The 15,748-nt window shown below is 40.4% G+C and overlaps 1 protein-coding gene across 1 annotated transcript in view; it reads left to right on the plus strand.

The window, feature by feature from the left end:
• The window catches only part of IFNAR2 (interferon alpha and beta receptor subunit 2), a 38,168-nt gene that overhangs the window by 13,062 nt on the left and 9,358 nt on the right, over positions 1-15,748 (plus strand). Inside the window, exons 5-8 of the mRNA XM_075910968.1 lie at positions 742-914; positions 4,619-4,779; positions 8,853-9,018; positions 9,982-10,103. Coding sequence (XP_075767083.1) covers positions 742-914; positions 4,619-4,779; positions 8,853-9,018; positions 9,982-10,103 — 622 coding nt within the window. The remainder of the gene's footprint in view (positions 1-741; positions 915-4,618; positions 4,780-8,852; positions 9,019-9,981; positions 10,104-15,748) is intronic.

Genomic DNA, 15,748 nt, shown 5'->3' on the forward strand with positions numbered 1-15,748 from the left:
CTTTATTATTTGTAATACAGTAGTATGTAAGCACCCATCTCAGATTGGAACTCTATTATGAAACACATAATAATAGAGTCATTGCCCCCAATGAGCTTACATTTTAAACAGAGAAAGTTTTTAGGAGAAATAGAGTATAACATATGAAAAGGGAGAACAATGTGAGGGGCTGCAAACATCAAGTTAATTTCAGGATTTTGTTGTGGTGGTGTTTTTATTTTGGTTTTGAGTAGGGTTTTGTTGAGAAGTTAGTGTGTGTATATATGTACAGAAAGTATATGGACCAGGAAAGGAGCAATAAATGAGATTAACCTTACTCGAGTGACTGGATCGGCATAGCCTTTTGAGAAGAAAAGCAAATAAAAGTTTATTTTATGTTGCTGAGGTTAGTGGGAATTCCAACGCAAACCTTATGACTGACACTTCTTGTATATAATTTTTGTTATAGCCCTTAGTCATTCTGATTTATTTGTGGTTTAAGATTATTTGGGGGGGTTTCAATTTTTTTTATCAAAAAGGTGCCTCTCCAGCATTCCCCATGCAGCTACACGATAAATAAACCATTTGAATTTTACTAGTCTTTGGGGGGGACGTTAAATCATTTTTGACACAGTTTAAGTTGAGAGCAGAGATCACTTCAGTGCATCTGTGAGCTTTCATGTTACAAACCAGAGATACTGTCACAAATCAGATGATCTTTTTGAACAACACTTAATTTTTCTTTCTTTTAACTTAAACTAGCTCAAAAAAGGAATGGAAAGATGCTGAAGAATGTTCAAACACCACACGCCTATTCTGTAACCTGACAAAGGAGTATGACGACTATGAAAATTCCTACATAGCACTTCTGAAGAGCTTCACAGAACATGGAGTATTTAATTTATCTAGCCCTGACTTCAGTCCATATAGGGCCAGTAAGTTCTCTTACTGATCTATTTTATCTTTGTTCATTTTATTGTATTTATTCTCAGCTATACATAACGGCTACGTCTAGACTGGCATGATTTTCCGCAAATGCTTTTAACGGAAAAGTTTTCTGTTAAAAGCATTTTCGGAACAGATTATCTAGATTGGCACAGACACTTTTCCGCAAAAGCACTTTTTGCGGAAAAGCGTCCGTGGTCAGTCTAGACGTGCTTTTGCGAAAATGGCGATCTGGGCTTTTTTGCGGAAAACAAATCTCAGTTGTCTACCCTGGCCCTTTTGCGCAGAAGTTTTGCGCAAAAGGGACTTTTGCCCAAATGGGAGCAGTATAGTATTTCTGCAAAAAGCACTGATTTCTTACAGTAGGAAGTCAGTGCTTTTGCGGAAATTCCAGCGGACAGTGTAGACAGCTGGCAAGTTTTTCCGGAAAAGCGGCTGATTTTCCGGAAAAACTGGCCAGTCTAGACACAGCCAACCAGTGTTTTACTAATGGTGCTGTAACTCCAAAGTAATATAGTTGGTGATACACTAGTTTATGTAAGATGTTGTGAGTTAACTAACATATCATCTAGCATATATGTAATATTTTATAACCAGTAGAAAGATATCTGTACAAAATATATGGCTTGAATAGTTCTTATGAATAGAAACAAGCATCAGTTTTGAAGGAAAAAGCAAATGTTGAAATAGGTTTCCTTCACATATAAGAGTAAGTTTCTATTATGTGTATTTATTGCAGATTTTTAAAATGGTAGTAGGATCATTTTGGCATTGAGTTGCATTTTAAAAAATGTTTATAAATTGCATAATCTATATTTTTAGATTATAGTTCATTCATTAACTGTTCAACAGACACAAACAAAAGATGAGGGGTAGAGGAATATCTGCTTCCATTCTAGCCATCACCTAGATTTCTCTTCCACCTCTTTTGCTATGTCTCTCAAAAACACCAGATTCTCATTAGCAATGATGGTCTAATACTGCTAGAGGCTGCTTCTCCCTAGAGTCCTATTAATAACATCTCCATATTAATTTCATTTTTTCCTCTTCTGAAATAAGGATCATTATTACTGTACCTAATGTTTGGTTCAAAGTTACAGAAATAGTATCGGCTCAGTTCAAGCACTCTGACATAATGTAATTGTAATGCTAACAAGCAAGGGTAACTTTTTCATTAATGGAAAGTTACTCCATTAATTTTAAATATAGTGGTTGTGCTATTTTGCTTCTCAAATTTTCAGGCCTTCAGGAAATAGTGTAGCCCTTATTACAACTTGTATAGCTTCCCACATACATGTGCCCTTGTTCCTGCCCTCTTCTGTCCAAACATCAGCATCCATTTATTTGGGGAAACAGAGAACCCTGAACTTCAAAACAATGAAACACTTCTCCTAGGGTGCATCTACACAGTAGGGCTTAACTCGAAATAAGCTACGCAAATTGAGCTACATCAATTATGTAGCTTATTTCGAAATAGCTTATTTCTAAATTGGGAGCGTCTACACAGCACTTATTTTGAAATAGAGCACTCTTCCTCCAACCTCCCTTACTCCTTGTACAATGAGGGTTACAAGAGTCAGAGTAAGAAGTCCTCCAGCTTGACAGTATCTTGACATTATTTAAAAATAACTGCTTGCTGTGTATATGTGGCCTAAGTTATTTTGAAATAACACTAGTTATTTTGAAATAATGTTGCTGTGTAGACATAGCCCTAAGCTGACCCATCAGCATAAATGCCTTACAATGAAATTGTTTAAAAAAATTAGATATGGCAAATTGCACCTTATTATTCTACATTATTCCAAAAGCCTTTTTTATAGATACATATCAGAAAAATAAAAATATTTCTCTGTTGCAGTGTTCTCCAGCTGTTTCCTCATGTATGAATATGTTTGTAGGGATGAGGGTACATTAGTATTTTTCCCATGCTACTTCTGTGTTTGCTGTTTTGTAAAGTTGTAAGAAAGAATTATCAGTTTACTGAAATGTCAGGCTCAAGGGCAACTTATCTCTTTCTTTTCTTTTCCTTTCCTGGTACCAAGATGACCCTGAGTAGAAATGCAGGGCTTCTTTAGATCCATTACCCTAAACTATCTGATTGACTCACCTTTAAAATAGCAAGAGTTGGAGCCTCTGTATCCCTGCAGAGATGACTCTTGAAGTGAAAAACCCTGGGAAAAGTCAAGTTCAGGTGATAACTTAGGTTGAGGTTTGTTGTTATTCCATATAAAGTAAACAGGCAAACCACAAGAAGGGGTGATAAGTAACATTTGGATGGTATCATGTGTGCATGTTCCTGTCTAGAGCAAGATCAGGTGCTCCACCTCTTTAAAATGTTACATTAATTTACCTATGTGATTATAATATGATCAATACAAATAATTAGCACCTACAAACAGCATGTTTTAGATTTTTCAAAACACTACACAGACAGTTACTAATTAAATCAAAACACAGCATTTGCAGAATGATCAAAGTGAAGTGCAAAACTTTTGATCTCCAGGCTTTGGAGATTCTGCTGTATTGTGCAGCGAAGAAAATGTCTGCTAGTTTTAAAAATCAGGGAATTGGCTCTTCAAACTCATGGGCCTTCTGAGGATCTCCAGGCATTTTTTTGAAGACAAAAAGCATTCACACAGAAGCTCAGGCTGCTATTCCTCAGGCCCTACACTTCCCAGTCTCTTGCGAGAGTGCACCTCCCATTTGGAGTTCTGCTGCCAGTGGTTCCTGGCCAACAGCTTGTCCTTTTGTGGATGTTCCAGGGGATATTTGCATGTGGAAGGGGCACTCTCAGGGATTCATTCTTATGTTTTTTCACATGTTTAACTAAAAGATGCTGCCACAGAAAACAATGTTCTCTGCTTCCCCATCCTCCCGTACTCTCCTTCCACACAAAGAAAGGGGTCCCAGTTGCACAAAATCAGAGAGGAAAGTAAGCAGGTGCGCCCTAGTGCGCAGCACCAGCAAGAGCTGGCTGAGTTCCAGCAAAAGCCAGCAGGGAGCTATTTAAAGAGCTGGCAGGGACCTGGGTTGCAATAAGACAGTACCTGTAAGAAATCTTAAGTTACATTCACCACTGCACAGAATTCACAAAGAAGGACTAAGTTCTGAGGGGCTGGAGAAACAAGGGCTGCTGCTGTTTTGGCTCAACTCCCTTCTCTTCTCACCTCCTACCAAATCCCTTTTCTCCCTTTGTAGTTTTTGGCTTGGTTTAGGTTTTTCTCTAACTTTATTCCGTCTTCTAAAAATAGTGGAGGGATGGTTTTCCCCTGAATCTTTGATAATTTAACGGTATGATGAGCAACTAATTAGTCAATCATGTAGTCAACCTGTGGAACTCCTTGCCAGAGGAGGCTGTGAAGGCTAGGACTATAATAGAGTTTAAAGAGAAGCTAGATAATTTCATGGAGGTTAGGTCCATAAAAGGCTATTAGCCAGCGGATAAAATGGTGTCCTTGGCAGGAGACAAATCGCTTGATCATTGTCTTCGGTCCACCCTCTCTAGGGGCACCTGGTGATGGCCACTGTCGGCAGACAGGATACTGGGCTAGAAGGACCTTTGGTCTGACCCAGTACGGCTGTTCTTGTGTTCTTAATCATCTGAGATGGAGAATTGAGTTGCTTTTTATGATTTATCTAATTGATATTCAATGTAATTCTGTTTTGGGGTTTTGTTTTGTTTTTCTTTAAACAGCATATTTGGGTCCACCAATAGTTAATCTTACTGCTTGTCCAGGCTGCATAAATGTGACAGTAAAACTTCCGGCTGTGTATTTAAAGGAAAAATCTTTAATTGATATTTATAAAAAACTTGATTATTCGACAACAGTGGAATCATCTGATAGAAAGGAAAAGGTAAGTAACTTGTTTTAAGATTTAAAGAAAAATGTACAAATCATAAAATATAAATTGGCTTGAGCAGTAAGGAAGCTTGCTGAAGATGAGCTCTGTCGTATCTTATCCTAGATTTTTGTTTGAATAAGACTATCCATCAGCTGTTTATACTACCAAAGATAAATGTGGGCGGATCATTTGGGTACAGGAACACATTCTTCTGCCCTTCTGTCCACCACATAATGTTACAGTATTCATCAGTAGGTGCAGCATCGGGGATTCTCATCATTCCTCTCAAGCATCTGACATTGGGTACTGCTAGAGACAGAGTACCTGATTAGGTAGATCATTGGTTTGTTCTGGTATGACAGTTCTCGTGGTGTCACATAGTATTGGTAAGAAAAGTAGATTGCTAGAATATACCCAAAGTGCCTTTTTTTCCTTCTAGTAGCTTCTCTATCCCAATTTTAAAAGGGCCATTCTTTCAACTTGTTTGAAAAGTAAATAATACAGTTACATTGTCACCTGCATCTTGAAAGATCCCTGAGTGAACCGTATAAGGGGATCACTTCTACCACCTCTAAAATGATTCCTGACAATTTATAACAATCTAGGGTGTAATCCAGATGAGCATGGGGCTGTGTCACCCTTACCCTGCAACCCTGTGTGCCTCATAATGCATTGCTGCTGTATCTTCCACTTGGGTTGCCCACAAACAGCCTTCCAGCATGCTGAGTATCTGTGTATAGCTGTCATCTGCCAGCCACATATCAGTCACACTCTGGCTTCCACTAGCTTTGATTACCACTTGCAGGGTGACTTGAATATACTCTGTACTATCCTGCCCTCTCCTGGTCAGTCCAGATATATCAGGTCCATTGCCCCTGAAAGGGTACATCTAGATAGGGGTACTATTTTAGGATACTTCTGGTATCCCAAAATAGCGTTTTCCACGTCTTGACAGTGTGCCCGTTATTTCAAAATATAATGGGCTTGCTATTCCGACGTCCCTGTAAACTTCATGCCATTGTGTAGATAGCGCCAAATTTCAAAATAAGCTATTTCAAGATTATCTCAAAATAAGCTATGCAATTTGCTAAGGGTGCAGTATAGATGCACCCTGAAGGAATAAATATACAGCTATCTGCTATCCTAAATGGAGCTCCACACACAGTTCACAACTATGGATTGCTTTTTGATTAAAGAATAAAACAAATTTATTTAACTGCAAGGAAACAGGGTTTAAGTAAGTACAGATACGAGGCATTAAAGTCACAAATGGTTACAATAGAAATAAAGATAAAAAGATTCCTTGTACTAAAACGTAAACGAGACTTAGTTCAAGGTGAAGTCCCTTATCATACATTTCCAGTAACATTACCAAAATTCCCAGACCAGAATCTGCTTATTTTTCTTTTAGGGTATGTCTACATTGCATTCCTCCTTCGAGAGAGGAATTCAAATGCAGACAAACGAAATTGCAAATGAAGCACGGATTTGAATTTCCCACACTTCATTTGCATAATAGCGACTGGCAGCTTTTCCAAAATAGCGTATTTTGAGAAAAAAACGGGGTTATTTCGAAAAGAAACCCATCCTTTGAAATAACCCTTACTCCCTAATAACTTCAGGGTTATTTAGAAGGATGGGTTTCTTTTCGAAATAACCCCTTTTTTTCTTGAAATATGCTATTTTTGGAAAAGCGGCCGGCCACTATTATGCAAATGAAGTGTGGGAAATTCAAATTTGCGCTTCATTTGCAATTTCATTTGTCTGCATTTGCATTCCCCTCTCGAAGGAGGAATGCAATGTAGACATACCCTTAGGGTGTGTCTAAACTACATGGCTCCGTCGATGGAGCCATGTAGATTAGACAGATCGGCAGAGAGAAATGAAGCCACGATTTAAATAATCGCTGCTTCATTTAAATTTAAATGGCTGCCGCACTCTGCCAACCAGCTGATGATCAGCTGTTTGTTGGCAGATCGGGGCAGTCTGGACGCTCCCGTGCCGACCTGAAAGCCTTTTGTCGACCTCCCCCTTATGCCTCGTGGGATGAGGTTTACCGGGGAGGTCGACAAAGGGTTTTAAGGTCGACAGGGGAGCATCCAGACTGCCCCGATCTGCCGACAAACAGCTGATCGGCAGAGCGCGGCAGCCATTTAAATTTAAATGAAGCCGCGATTATTTAAATTGCGGCTTCATTTCCCTTTGCCAAATAAACAAATCTACATGGCTCCATCGATGGAGCCATGTAGTCTAGACGTACCCTTATTGTCTGAAGTGAGAGAGAGAGATGGATAGGGAGAGATAACTTGGAAGCTTTTTCTACACAGAGTTTTTGTGGCAGAAAATATGCTAATGAGGGACTCATTAGCATAAGTCGTGATCTCATTTAGCATATTTTCTTTTTGCGTAAGGGGTTTTTGTGCAAAAAGAATCAGTGTAGCCAGAGAGGCATAAGGATCTTGTGTAAAACGTGGTTTTTGCACAAAACAGAAGCGACTACACCGCTTCTTTTGGCACAAAAACCCCTTGTGCAAAAGGAAACAGCAGAACATATATGCTAATGAGATCATGAATTATGCTAATGAGTCCCTCATTAGCTTATTTTCTGCCGCAAAAACTTGCAGTGTAGACGTAGCCTGAGTGTTTTAGCTTCTCGCTTTTATACTTAAGATACCATCTGAAGTACATTTTCCTGAGAGCTCCTCCTAGATAATATTAATTCCCACTGTAGGGCAGAGACAAGGAGTCTGTTAGTGAAGAGGGTCCGTGCTGCTGTTTGCTAAGATGCAGATGTTTGTTTATACCCACCTTCCTTGCCAAAAAAATGGCCAGTTGGTAGGAGATTGCCCGTCAATTTTGATGCCTCCTGGCTGGTGGCATTAGCTTGGTCTTTGTCTTTGAGACACTGGTTTACCCAGACTTTTCTAGTAAACACATTTCAGATCTAATTTCAATTTATGTTTATAACTTTACATATAATATGACTACTCACATTTCACCTTGATTTTATCGACCAGTTATTAGTTTTTACATGATACTTTACAAGGAATATTATATACAGGATATTACAATGGTGGATAGGTTGTGAACATAGGGGTGCATTTAGTAACACGTTTATTAATATTACATGACATGTTGGAACAGACATTGAATAAGAATTGTCTCTAGATTAAAATGCAGGCTGGGTTCATTACTGACTCAGAGAGAAGTGCAAGATTGCCTACAGGAAGCATTTCCACGGTGCCACTGCGAACAGTTAGCTTCAGCTGTAGCAGCCACCCGCCATGTGGCAGCCGCTGGAGCTGAAGCTGGCTGCTGTGTGGCAGCTCAGGGGGTCGGTGCTGAGGTACACCCCAGCCCTCTGAGCCTCTGCACAGCCGCCGGCTTCAGCCCCAAGTTGCTGCGAACAGCCAGCTTCAGCTCCAGCAGCCACCAGCCATGGTATACCTCAGCCCCATGGGCGTGGCCTGGCAGTGTGGCACGGCCTGGCAGCCAGTGTTTCACAGACCGGCACTGGTCTGTGGATCAGCAGTTGGGAACCACTGAATCACACTGCTTTCTGCAATATCTATGCCCTCCACCTACAAAATGATCCAACCAAGTTCAGCGAAGCTTGTGACATCAGATGTAATTAACAATAATATACAAAAGCAGTGAAGGGGACTCTTCTAAATGTCTTCAGTAATCCACTGTGAAGACAGATACATTTGAGGAAAGAGAAGAAGCATGTAGACATAAGACTGTCTACTGAATAGCAAAAGTGCCATTTTATGGTCCATCAACTTCTTGTTAGAGTAGAACTTGTAAGAGTGAGTGATCTGTAATAATTCCCTTTTAATAATGTGAATCCAGTGGACAGAAGTGTAGGGTCAGTCCTTGAGCTCTAGTCATTGCTTTCCTTCTCTTGAAAACTGAAAAAGTGCTATGCTTCCTTCCTATTCCATCCCTACCTTAACCACCCAGTTTTATTTGCCACTGTACAGCTTCATAATGGGATCATAAAATAGCTATTAAATGCAAGGATTTTTAAAGCAATGTTTAACAACTTCTTTTTAACAGATTGTAATATCATTTTTTCATGGCAGATTCCTTTTAGGAATGAAACCTCAGAAGAATGCTTTAGCTATGTGATAAGAAGCTTGCGTTTAAATACAAATTATTGTGTGTCTGTTGCTGTGACAGCATCATTAAACAGTCACTCCATCCCTTCGGCCTTGAAATGTATTATCACCAAGTCCACCACTCGAAAAGGTATCACACATTTTAAAGCTTGTTGTGGAACGGGATCAGGTTGTCAGTATGGTTGTTTTCTAGTTGTTACTACAGATTGAACATCTCTATTACGGCACCTTCTGGTCTGGCAGCATCCATTGTCTGGCATGATTTTAGTTCACCAACCAGTGTGGCCAAGTTTCCCACATTCCCATAAAGTTTGTTTACAGCCACCAGTCCTGGCTGTCAGTGTTATATAGCTCTAATTCACACCTACATGTCTTCTAAGAGCCCAGCAAGCAGTGGAACTGTTGGTAATGCTGCTAGACAATACTGACCTCCTGTGGCAAATCCTCTGCTTCAGCAGCAGTTAGGTTCTGAGAGTGCCGGACTAGAGAGGTTCAACCTGTAATATTTTCAGAAAAGAGTAACTGGCAAATATCCCAGTAAGGCTGTGTCTAGACTGCAGGGTTTTTTCGAAAAAGTAGCCTTTTTTCGAAAAAACTTCACCTGCGTCTAGACTACAGCTGCGTTCTTTCAAAATTAAATCGAAAGAACGCGGCTTTTCTTTCGACGGCGGTACTCCTCATTTCACGAGGAATAACGCCTTTTTTTGAAAGTGCTCTTTCAAAAAAAGGCGCTATGTAATGCAAACTGTGCTTTTTCGAAAGAGAGCATCCAGACTGCCTGGGTGCTCTCTTTCGAAAAAGCGGCTTGCTTTTTCGAAAGTACTGGTTGCAGTCCAGACGCTCTTTTTCGAAAGAGGCTTTTAGACATAGCCTAAGAGAGAAAGCATCTTTTGATATACATTTGGTTGGACCTATACATAATATAGGAGGTACCTTTGGCTAATCCTGCTAGCTGTACAAATAGCTCTTCAGTTTTTTCAGTGATCCAGAATTGTCCTTTTCAATCTCAAGTGTGTAATGTAAAATAAAATAACTTGGAAATAATTCCTGCATCTGTTGTGTTTTACAGTGTATGTTTCTTTCCCATTTGTAGGTGATGGTACAATTCCAATTCTAAGTGGTGGACTTGTTTCATTTGTATTAGGTGTTCTCCTAATAGGACTGTATAAAGGAGGTTTCATTTGCTTAAAGAGTGGACCATGGCCAAAAGTCTTGGTATGTCTTTCTCATATTTAATTTATCTGGTGGGGGAGATATTCATCACATTTATACAGCAAGTAGCAAGATATATTGTTCATGAGATAAAAGTTAAGCAACAAATATTTACATTGAAGATTTCCCTTAAAAACTAGAAAAGCTATCCACTTTATATATAGGCTGCTAGTGCCCGTAAGGTGGGGGGGGGGGAGTGGTGAAGGTCTGTAAATGATCTAAAAATTCATTTTTGTACCTTTTCATTTTCCCTTTTCTACTTCTATGATTCCTAAATGTAGTTCCCAATTAAATGTCATCTGTCTGTGCACCATACCGGGGAGTCTTTAAACAAAATGTTATAAATGCCATGGAACTTCACTGAGGCAAAGGAAAGGAGGATATGTCAGGGAAAATAAAATATTTTTTTTAATTTTTGGAGAATGTTTTCTTAAATATTTTCCATCCTATGGAATTTTTACTTCAAAAAAACCCCCACAAAAAAAGGCTTTTTTGCTATCTGCCCTCCTTAAAGGCAAGCTCTGTTCTCTAGAACATTTTCAAAAGGTATTGTTCTGTCATCTCAGCATAGTGAACACTAGAGCAGCACAAGAAGTCTGGACACTGAGGGGCAGAAAGTGAGAATTTAACTAATACATAATGGCTGCGTCGAGACTGGCAAGTTTTTCCGCAAAAGCAGGTGCTTTTGCGGAAAAACTTGCCAGCTGTCTACACTGGCCACTTGAATTTCCGCAGGAACACTAACGATCTAATGTAAGATTGTCAGTGTTCTTGCGCAAATACTATGCTGCTCCCATTCGGGAAAAAGCCCTCGTGCGCAAATGTATTTGCGCAAGAGGGCCAGTGTAGACAGCTGAAAACTGTTTTGCGCAAAAAAGCCCCGATGGCAAAAATGGTGATCGGGGCTTTCTTGCGCAAAACCACTTCTAGATTGGCATGGATGCTTTTCTGCAAAAAGTGCTTATGCGCAAAAGTGTCCGTGCCAATCTAGACGCTCTTTTCCACAAATGCTTTTAACGGAAAAACTTTTCCGTTAAAAGCATTTACGGAAAATCATGCCAGTCTAGACGTAGCCAATATGTCACCTGCCAATTTCAGCCTGGGAAGTTTAGGACATATTGCTAATACCGAAAGAAAGTTCATTATTCAGTTTGCAGTTTTACATTGGGTAGAAAATACCCACAATTATTATCTGTAGGTTACTAAATGTTGTAGCTTAAATGTTTATCAAAAAGGTTCTTACTAGTGCTGCTAAAACATAGGTCAGGACTTGGGGTAGTCAGTAGATGGACCATGGGCCAAATCCAGACTGACAGACTTTTTTTAAGAGACCCCAAAATCTCTTTCTTTACTTACTCTCATTTTTGGGTTTTATTACTATTTTCTCTTGACTCAGAAATTTGGACTTTAATAAAAAAAAATTGACTACTTCTGAGGTGATTTGAAACTCTCGGTTTTTTTTATAAAGTTATGGATTAAAAGTTAAAATCTAGGTCTTCTCACTTCTGTCCTGTTGCAGGGCAAAAGATCACTTGTAACTTTATGCTATGATTACTAGCTATTCCTGGTGCCTTAGCCAACATTGGTTTAAATGTCCAAAGCTACCTGTAAGCTATTGTTGCATATATAATTACTGCCATGTTTGCTTATAGCATCAGTGCTATTCCAATCAATTGTTGGTTTACACATAATTTTGGAGTATCTAGAATATGAAATACAGGTTTGGAAACATAAGCATGATGTATATGTTTTTATCTAGTGGTGATCTATGATGGTTCCATAGAACAACTATAGAAGTTCTGAAGAGTGATGGTTGAAAACTTTCCATCAAAACAGTTTTTTTATAGAAAACTTAGATTTCAATTAAGCAAATTTTTTAGCAAATAACTCTGCTTTCCAAAGAAAAACTTCTATTTGTTTTCAACAAAAATCAATATCCCAAACTAAAACACTGAAATAGGTTTATACAACTACCCTGTCATGATGCTGCATGGAAACTTTAGTTTGTTTTCCTCATGTCCAGCCAGTAGAAGAGAATGGAGATGTGAGAGAGCCAGAACTTTTCTCATCAGCCACTGTTGTAGTAATTCCTAATTAAAATGCTTTGGGTTTGGGACGAAAAGAGATAAAGAAAAAGCCCATGTTTTTATTCGTCCATGTGTTAGAAACTTCAATCTCTCTTTGCAGCATGTGAGTGTAGCTTCCAATATTTGGGATGCTTTGATCTACCTTAGCTTGATGTTTTTGTCCCTGCCTACTTAAGTCTTTTACCATCACAGTCTGCCTAAAGGCCTGATCCATTTCCCATTACATTCAGTGAGACTTTCCATTGGCTGCCCTGGGAGTTGGCTCAGGCCTTTAAGCTCTGAGGATGGCTCAGGATTCAAGGGCACCACTAAAGTAGATATACAGGCTTTCAGCATGCCTATAATGGTAAACCAACAAATAAGAATGTCATAGCTTTTTGTTCTTAGTTATAAAAACAGGGAAATTTAAATGACAGCTATTTAATGTTCGAGCTATATATATCCATTCTTTGACAAATCTTCAGCAGTCTTCACCACGTTTGCCTTCCTCTCTAGGTAGAGGGGGGCAGGTCTAATGCTTTAAAGGAGATATAAAGACACTTGTATCTCCGAGGCTGTCTTCCAGCCAGCTGTTGAAAGAGACCTTGGTCTTCATTACACCAAGCTCTTTGAATCTTATTCTTCTAGGAAATGGGCTCAGAATTCAGCTAGTGCCATTCCTTTGCCTCTTTATGCTGTAGCCAGCCTTCAGTGAGAAAATCTGTGGGATAAGCCACCAGAAGCATCACTTTTAACGCTAGTTCATAAAATTGACCCTCTTCCATCCCAGTTACTTTTTATGTCCTTCTCCAAGGAAAAGCACAATGAGCAGTGCTTTGGGTCACTTTAAGGCTCTACTTCCTTGTGAATCAGACCATTAACATCTCTTGCCCACTTCTGAAATGGGTATATAATCTCTCATGGAAAGGAGGGGTTTTTTTCCCCCCTTCTCTTCCTCTACAGAGGATTCTCCAAAATAATCTCTCCCAAAGTTCTTTCCCCAGACTTAGACTGTCAGCCTGTAGATCAGGGGTGAGCAATAATTTTTGATGAGGGGGCCACTCCCAAGAATTTGGAAGGTGGTCAAAGGCCACAATCTTCCATGATATTAATGGAAGAGGTGCAGAGTCTGGGTTGGAGGTTGGGTGCATAAGGGAGCTTGCGGTAGTGGATTGGGGTGCAGGAGAGGGTGTCGGGTCTGGGAGGGAGTTTGGGTGAAGGAGTTGTGACATGGGGCAAGGGTTGTCACCTAGGATCGGAGAGGGATGTGACCCAGGATTGAGGTGCAGGAGGCGAGCAAAGGATTTGGGTTATATGTGGGGTGGGGGGAAAAGGAATGGAGGACCCAGAAGTTGTGACATTGGATAGGAGTGAGGAGGAGGTGCAGGGCTTTGGCTTGTGACCTTGGACAGCAGGGGGTTGTGACCTGAGGCAGGGGACTAGAGTGAAAGGGTTTGGGCTGTGACTTAGGGCAGGAGAGGGTTATGACCTGGGGCAGAGGATGTGGGTGCAGGGGTTTGGATTATGACCCGGGGCAGGGGTTTGGGGTACAGGATCTAGGAGGGGATATGGATGCAGAAGGGGGGCAGAGGGTTTAGGTTATGTGTGCAGTTGGGGGGCAGAAGGGTAGGGGGCCAGAAGCAGGCTCTGTCCAGGAGACTTACCGTCTCCAGCAGAGACCCTGCCTGTGCCCCTCACCCCCACTGGTCTGTGAATAGCTGCGAGCCTAAGAGGAGGGTGCTTCACAAGCTGCCTGTTGAGAACAGGCAGCTCCCATTGGCCATAAACCCACCAATAGGATTGTGCCAAGGATGGTGGAATTGCTTGAAGCCTTTCACCTCTCCCCTGGGGCTCTCAGTTGTTCAAACAGAGCCCTGCAGCACTCACTTTTCTCAGTGGCATATGGGGGCAGCCTGAGGCTCCCCGCTGCGTCCATGGGCCAAATCCAGTGGCTTTGTAGGCCAGATGTGGCCTGTGGGCAGTATTTTTCCCAGGCCTGCTCTAGATGCAAGGTAGAAGTTTAGGAGTGTACTTGGGAGATCCTTGCTAAAAAAAAGCACAGAAGATGAAGGTGGAGATGGGTGAACAAAATCTAGGGAGCCCAAAAAGCAGCCTAAAAAGCATTGGGGTTCTCTGTCTGAGTACTCAAGTTATTATACAGAGAACAGTTTGGAACAACCTGACTGTGGAAACAAGTAACTTTTACTCAAGAGAAGAGTTTGAAATCACAAGAAGAAAAATGAGAAAATGCCATTTACAAACAGCAAACTATACCTGTTTCCGAGAAGATGAAACAAAAATGTCTTTGGAAATTACCTGTCCTGTAAAGTCAAATTAGACTCACATTTTCACTTTTACTTCCTTCAAGGATGTGATAAGATTTCAATGGGCATTGTCAGACAAAGGCAAGCAACAAAGGTTCTTAAAATGGAAGCTAAGGTGGCTCCATTGCCAAAGAATATAGATATGGTCTCAGGTGAAGGGGCTGAGAGAGAGAGAAAGTAAGAGTGAAAACTCTGCTAACAGAAGCAGAGAGCTTCATGAGAAAAGAGTTTGAAACATCAGCTGCCCTGAAAATCTCTGTTTTCTACTGGTTTTGCTAGAGCCATTATATGTAATGTTACAATTTAAAATCTGTGGACACCTTGAAAAGCTTTCCTTCTAAACATACAGGATGTGTCTACATTGGTGCGATCTTGCGCAAGTAAACTGACATTCTAATGTATGAAATCAGGGCTTCTTGCACAAGAATTCTGATGCTCCCGCTCAGAAGTAAGCCCTTTTGTGCATCTGTTCTTGCGCAAGAGGCCAGTGTAGACAGGCAATATGAATTTCTTGCGCAAGAAAGCCCTATGGTTAAAATGGCCATCAGAGCTTTCTTGCACAAGAGAGCATCTACACTGGCATGGATGCTCTTGCGCAAAAGCACATCTCTTGCGTAAACGCACATGCCAGTGTAGACGCTCTCTTCTGGAAAAGTTTTTGCACAAGAACTCTTTCGCAAGAGTTCTTGTGCAACATCATGCCAGTGTTGACATAACCGCAAGGTATAGAGGAAAAAATAGACACAAAGAAGGGAAGTAAAAAAATAGAACAGTTTTTCTGATGCCCTACTCATTAGAGAATGGTGCTTCTTTAATACAGTATGAATGTGCACTAGAATTGGCATACCAAACTATAATGTCCTGACACATTATCACAGCTCAGAAGTCAGAAAAGACACGTGTTAATTATGCAGGAAATCTCCTTCCCTTGTCATTCTGGAAGGTCATAGAGCCAATAACAACACCAGAAAACTTCCAAGAGCCATACTTCATATTTTGTATTGTCCACAAGAGGATAGGAGACCACCTTCATAAGAAAAACTATTGATGAAATGTGGAAAAGCGATCTTAGAATTGATCCTTCACACACTGAATAAGAGTCCTATATCTTATTTGTGGAATTACACCCAATGCGTGAAGGAGACAAGTCATGAAGGCCTTGTGTGGCAAGATAGATAAGATGTTTTGAGGAAGCATACAAATCTTCAGGATATGCCATCCTGAGGAAACCTGAGCTTGCTTTACAATGTCAACAGCA

This window comes from Pelodiscus sinensis, chromosome 1 (genome assembly GCF_049634645.1).
Source record: "Pelodiscus sinensis isolate JC-2024 chromosome 1, ASM4963464v1, whole genome shotgun sequence".
Taxonomy (NCBI): Eukaryota; Metazoa; Chordata; order Testudines; family Trionychidae; genus Pelodiscus; species Pelodiscus sinensis.